The sequence below is a fragment of the Triturus cristatus genome, chromosome 12 (assembly GCF_964204655.1).
Source record: "Triturus cristatus chromosome 12, aTriCri1.1, whole genome shotgun sequence".
Lineage (NCBI taxonomy): Eukaryota > Metazoa > Chordata > Amphibia > Caudata > Salamandridae > Triturus > Triturus cristatus.
This window is the reverse complement of record NC_140595.1, coordinates 530174177-530186958: the sequence shown is the minus strand read 5'-3', so window position 1 is coordinate 530186958 and position 12782 is coordinate 530174177. Positions and strand designations below refer to the sequence as shown.

The window sequence follows — 12782 nt, the reverse complement described above, 5'->3', positions numbered from 1 at the left end:
ACTCAAAATAGACAGCCTAAAAAAATAAAGCCTGTAAATATAAAGAAAGCAAATGAGAGTTACAAACCAGAAAACTAATGTTAAGCAATGGGCGTTATGCATTCCCAGGGAAGCTTTCAGAATGTCCACAAGATGTTGTTAGAAAACCAAACAGCTACGCTGTAAGCTACGCTTCAACCTAAAAAGGCAATTTTTTGTATCCATATTTTCCACTAACAGTACAAATATCAAGAAAATTATACAACAGTATTTGAAATTGCTTCAAACTGAAGCACATTTTTGGCAAATAGAAAAACGGAACCAACATTTTTTGCATACAAACGCAACAGTAATATCAGACATATTATTGAGAGAAACAAACCAGTCAAAGTCGGCATGTTTCCGTGCCACAACTGTTGCAACTGTAAAAGTATTACACCAGGGAAACAAGTCACATACTCACAGTTGAGTGAAACTAAAGATTAAAAGACTAGCTGCATGCAATATACAAAACGGTATTTAACATGCTGAAATGCACATTTAGACTTACATAGGTGGGCAAGCAAGTACATAAAATGTAATTCTGCCTGTCACGAACATAAGAGCAACATTCGTTCAAGGAACATAAAATCCACAGTGGTTATGTACTTTCAGGAGATGAACATAGTATTTGCCAACTTAAAGGTACGGTTTTGGAAACTGTAGAGAATAGACCTGGAGTGAACTTGAGGACAAAAATGTTGCAAAAACCAGGTCAATGGTTCAAATAATTGGGCTGTTTATAAGTCATGTGCCTCAATAAGAGACTGTTTGTTTTTCAGATTGGACTGGTAACTGACAATATAAATATAGTCTCTTTTCTTATTCGTCATTCTACTTTGATAAGTGGTGGATTTTTTATTTTTTCGATATGTGGTGTATTTATCCAATTCTGTGGGGTTTTTTTATGTCCTTTTTTCCCCACAGTGTCTGCAATACACATGGTCATGTTATCTTTAGCCGACGTGATTAAACAACACTTTTGTACATACGGTCATTTACATTGTTCTACATATCAACTTGGCGTTTATCAGCACTTTCGTTTTTTCATACTGTAGTGACATGGTACACACAGTGGATCTTTCATCCACAGTATCTAGTTGCGTACATCTTAGACTCAATATAGAGCGCTTGTGGGTCCCTGTAGGATTCAGTTTTTCACCTATGCACAAGATGATCGGTGCCTATCACCCCAGCACATCTTATACAGAACCCCATCCCCTTGGTGCCTCTGTGACCTTCAGCACCTCTGTGTTCAATTCGGTTACCCTCTAGGTGCAAAAGGGGCAGGAGCAAGGATAATGGTTAGGCAACAATGTTGTTGAAGTGTGTGAAAGTGTATAGCCGTGCACGAGCTGTACCTATGTTTTGTATAAATTAACTATGCTTTTAAAAACATTTTCATTATGAAAGCAGAGCTTATGGCAAAAATAAAAATCAATGGAAGTAAATCTGAACTATAAAAACTTTCCCTAAACGTACCTGTCTCTCGCTGACTCGAAGGGGCCCAAACACCACACACTGGATTAATCTAGCGATCAACATCAGTAAACAGCAGGCAGTATTTACAAGCACCTGTAGAAATATGCAAATGACAGTGTACTTATGGTAATAGAAACATACATAGTAAAAGATTCTTCAAAGTACTTGGTATAAACACATACACAGCCAAGATATTTTAGAAGAACGTTTTGAAACACAAATATTACAAAAACCAACATGAAAATGCAAAAGAGCTACCCAGTAACTTTTGAACTTCAGACCAACTATTGCATCAGCCTAGCTATAAAATGATGAAAGTGCAAGCAATAAAGGATGGCGTCAGTTTGCTACTGTCAACAAACAAAAAAAGGGTGTTCAAAGCAAACAGCCTCTGAAAATGAAGAAAGGAAATATATCTTTAAATTAGAAAAATATAATGCTTTACAAATGCCTTAGACATCAAGCAATGGTAAAGTCAAAGGGTCTCGCCTTTGGCACTCTCTGGCTTTGCCAATGCGTTTTAACAATGCAGAGCATCATTAGTAAGGTAATGATGTTTGTTGGGGCTGATTAGCATTGACCCAAAAAAAGTGCAATGAAGTGGGCGTTGTTCACAGTCTGTTATCCTGCAAAGCATGTAGACACTATTGTTTTATTGACCGATCTAAGATAGTAAGCGCCACTTGAAATCGGTTTAAAAAAATTGAAAAGGGCGGGGGTAGAAACGTTTGTTGACAGACAACAGCAATTTGCTGTCTAGCAGCCCAAAAAATATATATATGATTAAAAAATGTATCTAAAAAAAGAACAGCAGAGGTGGGGGACAAAGGAGCAGCAGGTGGGGGGGTGGGTTGTGGAAAACACAAAGGTTGTGGGCAGGGGCATGAGTGAGAGATCCACACGAATGTTGGGGGGCAAGCACACAAAGAAGACAGTCATACGAGTGCACGGGTTGGATGCCGGGAAAGAAGTGCCGGGGAGGGGGAGTGAGCAGGACCAAGTCAGAGAGAGCACAAGGGGTGGGTATTTTGGGGAGGAGAGTAACACAAGAGGGAGAAAGCTGCTAAACGCATGCACTCTAATGGAAATTACCAAAAAGGAAAAGAGTAGCTCCCTGACAGTGAACAGTGGAAGGTCAAACGTCAGCCAGTCAAGAGGTTTGTAAAGAGGCTATGCTCCAGATGAGGGACAAACATAAGATAGACAAAGAAAGTCATCAAATAAGAAACAAGTAAATGAGAGTGACAAAGCCAACCAATGGGTGGGCTGTTAGTCCCTGTAAGTTCTTGGAAAGCCTAAATAGGTCTTTCACAACCAGACAGCTTGCACTGTCTGGTAGGCTGACCTAACAAGAAAGGAATTAAAATGGGTTAGAGCAAAAAAAAAAAAAAGAAATTCAATGTCAATAAGTCTAGATTTTATATTAGAAAGTGCTCATTAAGATACTGATGAATTTAGGCACTCACCAAGTTATCGTACATGCACTCTGTCCTACATCTATTCACCCACCCACTGACTCACTCTTGCATTTAGTCACACCCATCACAATAAAACAGATAAACTACGTCAACAAGCACATGGAAGATGAATTAAAAGAATACAAGTAGAAAGAGTGAAAATGCCATTGCCTACACTCAACAGGCATAAGGTTATCATCTAAAAATAACATTTACTATAGCAATCGCCGGTATCTTACAATGGCACTGAACATAGTGAATCATTGTTTTAAAGTACCAACATTGCTGCCATGTTAAGAAGTAACAAGTTATCCACCTTGGGGCGGTCAAAACAATGATACACAATGCACAATAGGATTCCAGGATAGCTGCCAAGTTTGGAAATGATTGCAGCAAACTCCAGATGAAAGGAGCAGCAAGGTAACTGCATGTAGGACCATTTGAGGATATGCAGGATGCATTAAAAATAAAAGATGAAAACAATTTAAGGGAACTTACAAATGGGTAAAAATGGAAACCTGCCCCCTCACCCAGATACTGAAGGGCATTTCATTTTCAAATGTATGTGATCTGGCAAAATGCCATTACTCACAGGGGAATAGAACGAATAACAAAGGTGGACTAGATAACTCAATGCTGTATAGTATCATGGGGAGGATCCGAATGTGATTGACCCTCGAACAGACAGATGAATAGGTATTTTTTGTATTACTAGGGTATGGCAGATTACTCCTGCCAGGTCTTCCTAAGATGGTCTATCAAGTATTATCACAGGTCAAATCTTCTACCCTCAAGGATTGTCAAATGAAATGCCCAATACCAAACTCCTTGCTTAATGCAGTAAATCTGTGAGATCCCAAGTAACAGAATACCTGTCAACAGACATTAACAGAGCAATACCAATTCAGCCTTAAAGGCCTATTACTTTTAACATAGGACTTTCACAATAACAAAGTCAGACCTAATACCTTTGATGTAATTTATCCATGATAAACAGACCCAATCTATGTCTTCTGACATAATGTTTACAAATTAATCAATTAGGCTTATACCCGTGATCATTGGCTCATCATCACAACCTACTCAGGCCTACTATATGGAGTAGAATTTTTCCCAATAGGCAACCATCAAGCATACAGTCATAAAATTTAACATATGTACATAATTAGAGTTGTCAAACTAATATACAACTACGGCGAAAAGTGCCCGACAAGGATTCGGACAGTCCAAATCTTCTAAACTTTTATTTTTGCCAGAGAAGTAACCAGTACCAGACCCTTGGGTATTATAGCAACCTGTATAACACACAATCTGTCCACAGGTTTTAACACAATGTAATAAGATTCCATCCTTAAAGGCCTACCAGCTATGATGTGCTTTTTACAGTTATTGAATCAGGTCTACTGCTTCTACCATAACTTTTCATAATAAACAGATCGCCTTTATGGCATGTTGTATAACCTTCCCAATGAACCAATAAAACCTAAAGTATTTAACATTGACGTATCACTATAATTATCAAAAAATAATTAGGCATTGTATCGAGTACAAACTTTGCCACAAAGCAACAATCAGCATATAGGCATGAAATTACAAATATGTACAAAATCACATCTGTTAAAACAAACCATAGATAGCATAATTAATATATAAATCTGTATTCTAGTTTTCTTCATAGGCAGGCATAGCCTACCACAGTGCAGATAGCTTTTGGGGGAGGGGGGGGGGGGGCATGTCACATGTCTCTGTAGGGAAAATGCAACATAACATTTCTACAAGTCTCACTTTTAAATATCATGCACCCTACGTTGTGGGCTAAAAAGCCTACATATGGGTGACTAAATATTTAAAAGGAAGGTTTTGTTCCCAGTTAACAAGGTTATCCTGACACTTCAGACAGCAGCTGTACACTGCAGCAATCAGCCTACATTAGTAGGCATGAAGCCATGTTTTCCTTTTCTTTGCATCCTTTTTAAAGGACTTCCACCATCCAAAGGACCCACATTTTGAAGAATGAAAGAAAGAGTAGCTAATACGTCAACTAAATTATTAGTTCACCTTTCCAATAAGCTTATAATGGAGTACAGAATGTGTAGGAGAGTAGGATCTGCTTCACATGTTTACCCCCACTTTTTGCTGATGTTTCACTGTTTTTCGACTTTAGTCTGGCTGGGACCCTGCTATTCAGGGCCCCAGCCTAGCTGCTTCCTCTCTAAATTGATTGCATGTACTTTAGGTGCACCACAGACTAGATCCTGAGGTACCCTTGCGAGTCCCTAGTATATGGTATACTATGTACCCAAGGCATAGGTACCCCAGAGGCCTACCAGGGGCTGAAGCATGTATTATGCCACCCCTGGAAAGCCACCCAAAATGACACCACAGGTCTGCTACTGCAGCCTGGGTAAGGTGGTGCATGCACCCCTTACTGTGATATAGGTTACCTGTATCACTACATATATACACACACATATAAACCTGTAAGTCACTCCTATGGCAGGCCTTGTCAATCCTGAAGCCAGAGTGCTTGGTTCTTATGTGAGGGTGCCCCTGCATGAGCAGAGCCCCTCTGCAGCGTTTAGAGTCCCTTCTCTGATGCTGTTTGAAGTGCAGCCTGACCATATACTCTTAAGTGCATTATGACCCAACGGTAAATGCTAACTTTGGACTGACTGCACGGAAACATGTCGTGTTTGGTGTCAAAACACCTTGGAATCATACCCCCACACCAGTAACTGGTGTGGGAGCATGATCCCACCCTTCTAGAGGGAGAGACATGACAGCACTGGTATACCCGGTAGAAACTTAATAGAGCCCTGGCATCACAAAATGGATGTTGCAGCCAAAGACGCAGACACGGGTCTGGCCTCCTGCTGCTGACCGAAACACCGGCAGGGGAGGCCTGGACAATAGGTTTCGTGTCACAGGGAGGTGTAACCATCTCCCAGACAGGCTTATGTGTATTGGGGCTGGGTGGGAGCACTCTCTGAGTGCTTTGAAGTCCTGCACTAGGGGCACATTTGGTGTCCGTGTGCATAGTCCAGCTCAAACCGGTTCAGGGGCTTCCAGCCCCTGCTGTGGCGCGAAACTGGACAAAGGAAATGGGTGTAGCCACCCCGCTTTCCAAACCCTCCCATAGGTGGGTCCCCAGAGCTAGTCCAACCCCTTCCTTAGGTATAAGTAAGGAACCTCTGTAACCAGAACTTTAGCTATCCCTGGACGAAACTCTGAAGCTGAATCCTGGAACTTCGACGCTCTACTCAAGACTAGAGGACTGAAGAAATCTCCCTTGGAGTCAAGGAGCGACTCCCCTGCTTGGCAGGCACCAACGAAGCAATTTGCCGGTCTGCATCATCAAAGCTCCCGCCGGACTCCTAAGTATTTGCAGCGAAGGAAGAGGATTTCCAGACATCTCAGAGGCCGACCTGAGTCCCCAGCAAAGCTGAGACCCGCAGCCCTCGTGAGTAATGTGGAACCGGAACTCCTGGTCACCATGCACTTTTGCAAATTCATTGACTTCTCAACGTCTCCTGAAGTCGTGCTTGGGCCGACTTGTAGCCCCCACCTCGAGCACAGACTCCACCGAAGATCGTTGGCCTAGTCACCCAGAGTGACCCGTGGGCCGCCATTTTGTGCTTCGTCTCATGGTCCCTTCGCGATCCCTGGTCCGTCGACTGGTGTGTCCCCGAGGGGGTAACTTTGAATTTCCTTGGGCTTCCCTGGTTGCTCCAGACGTGCCCCAACTGCCTACCAAGTGGTGAGTCCCACAGACCTTGCTGGTCTGCACCGAAGCATCTTTCTTGTTTCTGCGTGGGTTGCTGTTGCCAAGGCTTGTTGTGTCCAATCCGGGCACAGACGCTGCAGCACTCGACATCCTTCGTGGGACAGCACAAATCCAGCTCCTGGTGGCCCTCGACGCCTCCTGGTCCTCGTGGCTGAAGAGTCAAGCTTCACCTTCTTCACCTGAAATCACCCGACATCGGTGGGCATCTGCCTATCGCCTTCCTGGTCACTGGCTAGTGACCCAGACTCTATCCCCTCTGCTTTCAGGTTCTTCTCATCTACAATCCAGGCTTGGATGTCTTCGGACACTTCGCATCTTCCCGGCAGCAGCACTTCTTCGACAGCTCCCATTGAAATCGACGACGCGACCCAACACCATTTGACACCTGGCTTCCCTGGGTGACGTAACACAAGTATTCTGGTGCTCCCGTGGGTGTTTTTTTTTTTTAAACTAACTTTATTGCAGTTTTATTACGACATGACAGTAAGCACAACAATGACTAATGCGATCACGTTCTCTAGAGCTCCTGCCAAGGCCTCCCGAACAAATTCTGTTGCATCGATATCCCTCTACCATCAACATCATAAGACAGGGTTGTTTCTTAAACCCCACATGCTGATATCTCATCCTGCACATGCAATATCAAAGGCACCTGGAAGGAGCATCACTCCCCCTACCCCTATTCCCCCTCTTGGTCCTGCAAACCCGCACATCGTCAGCAGTGTCAGGTTAGGCACGGTCTATAGCCCCATCCGGAGGATCCAGTTCAAAAGTGTCCTAGGAGGCCTCACTGCAAGCCTCCGCAATAGATAAGTTAACAAAACACCCTCTGCCCACCCCCAGTCCCTCCAACTCCCCCCCCCACTGTCAGACATGTCGCTCCATCCACTATCTTTCAGTATTAATGATGAGCCCCCGCTGATTGGACCACTGGTATCGCACTGTCAGGGGATGAATGAACAGGAGTTACCACTCAATACCCGCTACCCTCCAGCCCCGCCACCCGCTCAGGAAGGGCGATTCGGCCATGCGTGTGTACTAGTGTTGTCGTGAAGGAGATCAGTCAATGTCAGCTGTCGGTGTCTTAAGCAGGTCCACCAACACCACCCATGCTCTGGCTGCAGTCAACATTTTGTCATTATCGGCTCTCTGGGCCATTTGAAGTCTGAGAGTCCCCTCGCAGTCGGCCCACTTTGTGAATTCTCGCAGCCATCACGCAGCATTAGGCGCCGTGGCCGCTTTCCAATGACTGGTGATTTCTCGCTTAGCTAGGACTAGTCCCAAGTCAATAAATTTACTAGTCACCTTGTTACGGGCAGTGTGGGGAAACCAGTGAATTAAGCAAAAACCCGGGGTCTGATCAATGCTCCTATCCGTTATGTTGCCCAGTTTAGCCGTTAACTCCCCCCAATACTCATATAACAATGGGCACTCCCAAAACATATGCAAAAATGTGGCATTTTCTAATTTACAGCGGGGGCAGGTAGTGCGGGACCCAAAAAATTTGTTGATTTTGTGCGGGTGAGGTACGCCCTATGGAAGACATAAAATTGTATCAGCTGAAATCTCGCATTTCTAGAGCATTTCCACGCCCGCTCCATCAGATCCTCCCACGGTCTCTCCTCAATAGGCATCCCAAGGTCCGCCTCCCATTTGGTCCGTAGCCTCTCCAAAGGGGACCTAAGCTCCTGAGTAAGACGCCTGTATAGGCAGGTTACCGCTTTAATCGTCCCCGCTGCATAAACCACATATTGACAGGGGAGAGAGGTCGGGGGTTCCTCCATCCCCCTCTTCCAGTGCTTCCGGATAGCTGCCGTCACGGCAGCATGTGAAAGAAAGTCCTGGCGGGGTAGTTCGAACCATTCCAAGAGGTCCTGGTAAGGTAAAAGCACAGCATCCTCATAGAGGTCTCCAATAGTGGAGACCCCCATTTCCTCCCAACTTAGCAGGCGCTGCCAATTCCCCCCCCCCCCCCATGTGGCAGAGCCTCGCAGACCCTCAACGGGATCTCCGGGGCGTACGGAGGACCCATCTTGGCCCTTCTGCTCGCCTGATTCCAGCACGGTTGCATCACCCACAGCTCCCTCGGAGTCTCCCGCTCCTGTAGAGGAAGCTGGAGAAGCGTCCGAGAGAGCTGGCGCAGGTCCGGGCCCATGCTCCCGCGGTCCTCCCCTAGGCGCAATCCCCTGGCCATCCATTTAGTAAACCATTGAAATTGGGCTGCATGGTAATAGGCCTCAAAGTCAGGGGCTGCAAATCCCGCCTCCCGCCAGGGGCGCTGCATGGTATAAAGCGCCACTCTGCGCCTCCCAGACCCCCATAAAAATCCTGTAGTCATAGCGTTGAGCTGGGTGAAATATTTTCGCGGTATCCATAGGGGAAGGGAGCCAAAGTAATACAGAAGACGTGGCAAGGTGACCATCTTTAACAACGCCACCCTCCCCGCTACTGAAAGGGGAAGGGTCCCCCAGAATTCGAAGTTGCTCCAAGTGGTTCGCAAAGCCCTTTCGATATTCCCTTCCAGTAGGTCAGAGGGTTCTTGATAGATCCGGGCTCCTAGGTAAGTCAGGCAGCTGCTTTCCCACCTCACATCTGGTACACCTGGAGGTGCCCCTCTACCACCCCGAATAGGGAAAATGCACGTCTTATTCCATTTGACTTTGAGGCCTGCCACCCGGCCCAGTCTGCCCAACAGTTCCCGGGCCCCCCGCAGCTCCTCAGCAGCATTGGCAAGGAACATTAGGAGATCGTCCGCGTACAGGGCGATGCGATGAACCTGGCCCCCCCCCCGTCCAATCCCCGGAAATATCGTCGGGCATGCACCGCCAGGGGCACCATTGCCAGCGCAAACAGGAGGGGAGACAATGGACATCCCTGTATCGTCCCCCTGCCCACGCTGCAGGCCTCTGAAATCACCCCCCGTGCGAACCCTGGCAGTCGAGAGGTGGTATAATATCCTCGTCCAGTAAACAAATCTCTCGCCCAGACAACTCGAAACAAATACGGCCACTCCAAGCTATCGAATGCCTTCTCCATGTCAATCGATAAAATACACGCATCTTCCCCTAAGTGTACTGAATTGTGAAGCAGTTGACATAAGCGGCGAACATTCATGGACGTGTTCCGGGAAGGAATAAACCCGGCCTGATCCGTATGGACCAGTGTGGTCATGTGGGTCAGGAGACGGCGGGCCAGAATACTGCTCAATATCTTGTAATCAAGGTTAAGCATTGCGAGGGGGCGATAAGCAGCGCGATCCCACGCCGGCTTGTCCGGCTTGAGAAGTGGTACGATTATTGCTTCTCTGGTTGTACGAGGCAAGTAGCCCTCCCGCCTCGACCTGTTGTAGAGAGCTAAAAGGTGGGGGGCCAACTGATCTACAAATGAGGCATAAAACTCTATAGGGAGCCCGTCTGTGCCGAGGGTTTTATTCCTGGCCATCCGCTTTATTGCTCCCCGGACCTCCTCCAGTTCCACGTCTCGACCCAGTTTCTCCGCATCTCCCGCCTCAACCAGAGGGAGTTCAATATCCAGGAAATCATCCTCCTCCAACACCCGGGGGTCTAATTGACTTTGATATAGGGCGGTATAGTATTCCAGAAATTGGCCATTAATAGCCTGCTGCTCATAATGCACTGCCCCATCTCCATCCCGCAGCTCTAAGATTGGAGTTTCCCTTCGCGCTGGGTTGGCCAGCCATGCCAGTAAGGCCCCAGATTTGTCTCTCTCAGCGTGCGCCCACACCGCGTACGCCCTATAATCAAAACATCGCAGGCGTTCTACGTGGGTCGCCAAACCTTCCTTGGCCGCCATGAGCCCCTCCTGTCCATCCACCCATTCAGGTCTTTCCCTTTCCGCGTCTCGGAGTTGTTGTTCTGCCCTTTGAACCTCTTGCAACAGGGTTCTGCGGACCCCAACCGCTTCTCCTATACAACGACCTCTTATCACTACTTTAAAAGCATCCCACTCATTATGAATGCTAGCGGTCGTGTTAGTGTTGGTCTGGAAGTACTCCTCGATGGCAGTGCCTATTGTAGTTCGAAAGACCTGGTCTTCCAAGGTCTCCAGTTTAAGGCGCCAACTGGGAACAGCGGCCCCAACTCGCAGCCAATTCAGGGACACCAGTAGGGGATTATGATCGGATATCGTCATGGCTAAATATTCACTCAGGGTGAAGCCTCCATGCACATCTGGGAAACAGAGGATGGAGTCCAGCCTAACATGTAGCTCATGTAAAGCCGAGAAATAAGAATAGTCCCGCTCCCCTGGGTGATGTGCTCTCCAAGTGTCTATCAGCTCCCAGTGCCACTGCCAGTCACGACGAACTTGTGCTATTCTATGCGTGGAGGCGTCAGGGAGGGGAGGATGAGACCGATCCAGGGTCACATCAGTGACACAGTTAAAGTACCCCCCCCAACAGCACAGAACCAGTCAGGACCTGCGCCAGCTTCTGAGACAGCTGATCTACATTAGGGGCGTATATACTTGCCAGAGTGATATCCCGGCCATCCAGATGCCCCACCACTACCACAAAGCGCCCCTCAGGGTCAATTATCTGTCGTACACATTGAAAGGGAACCCCCGCTCGCACCCACACCAATGTCCCTCGCGCAAAGGCCGAGTACGTAGTGTGGAATACCTGACCCCTCCATCGGCGCTGTAGCGCAGCCCCTTCAGACTTAGTCAAGTGAGTTTCTTGAAGTAAGGCTATTTGGACTCCCCTCCTCGTCAGGTAGGCATGTATTTTGTGCCGTCTGTTCATCGTATGCAGCCCCCTGACATTCCAGGTCATAATTTGTATGCCTACGGAGGTACCCATGATCCTGACTCTATATACTGATCACAATGATTCCCCTGAGCGACATGTCTGACCACCCCCCCCTTGTCCCAAACACTAAACCCTACCTAACTCCCACACCCCAGGACAGGCACACAAAAACAGGTCCCCATCCAAACTAAGGCAGTCATGCTCGAAGCTAAGGAAAGGTGGAGGTACGTATCCCACTCCCGATGTCCCCAGACCTCCCCCCGACTCCCCCCGCCAACTCTAGGCCATCCAACCGGGCCCCATGATATAGTCAAGCCCCCCCCATCAGATAACAGTTAGGCCACCGGGACCAGGGCCCATAGAGGGCTGCCCACCAGCTACTTGCCAAGAGACAGGCAGACAACCTAGCCAAACACCTCATCCGCCGTCTGTGGAGTGACATCCGGAAGTTCAACATCAGAGAGCCCCTGGACACTACTCGCCCCCGAGCTCTCAGATCCGTCTCTCTCACGGTCCGTGTCAGCACCAGCCGGACCACCAATCCCTCGGCTAATGGTCGCCACCGCCAAAACCGCCCTGTCTCGTTCTCGCCAGCGGTCAGCAGGAGAAAGGGGCCTCCGTGGGAGAGAAACGGGAGACAACCGCTGACGGGGCGAATTCTGATGTGGCGAGCGTGGTCCAACGTCACCTCGGGTGTACAGCCAGTCCCAAGCGGCCTGCGGGGTGAGGAAAAAGTGCGTCTTTTCCCCAGAGGTTACCCTAAGGCGGGCCGGGAACAGCATTGCATAGGGAAGATGAAGTTGGCGCAGTTTCCGCTTAACAGCCAGAAAGGAGGATCTCTGACGCTGCACCTCCCTAGTATAGTCCGGGAATATCATCACCTTGCTGTTCCCGATCTGTAGGTTCTGTTTCTCGCGGGCCCTCTGTAGAAGACAGTCTCGATCCCGGTAATGCAACAGCCGCACCACAAATGGACGGGGTGGGGCCCCAGGCCCAGGTGGGCGAGCCGGAACCCTGTAAGCCCGTTCCAGTGCATAGAAGGGGGAGAGACCCTCCGGGGGCCACCTCAGCTTTCAGCCAGCTCTCCAGGTACTGCACCGCATCAGCCCCTTAGTCCTGACTCAATTCTAAGTGTCCCTAATCTTCAAAAATCTAACCGCGACTTTCCCAATAGAAGCTAACGGGAGCTCGCGGCTGTGTTCTCACACTTCACACGGCCCCCGTGGGTCCCCTGTGTCACTACCTGGGGTGGTTCCTTGGGGTCCCAGCGATT

The 12782-nt window shown here is 47.9% G+C and overlaps 1 protein-coding gene across 1 annotated transcript in view; it reads right to left on the bottom strand.

The window, feature by feature from the left end:
• The window catches only part of AMFR (autocrine motility factor receptor), a 391859-nt gene that overhangs the window by 343179 nt on the left and 35898 nt on the right, over window positions 1–12782 (bottom strand). The window contains exon 2 of the mRNA XM_085638721.1: window positions 1501–1593. Coding sequence (XP_085494847.1) covers window positions 1501–1593 — 93 coding nt within the window. The remainder of the gene's footprint in view (window positions 1–1500; window positions 1594–12782) is intronic.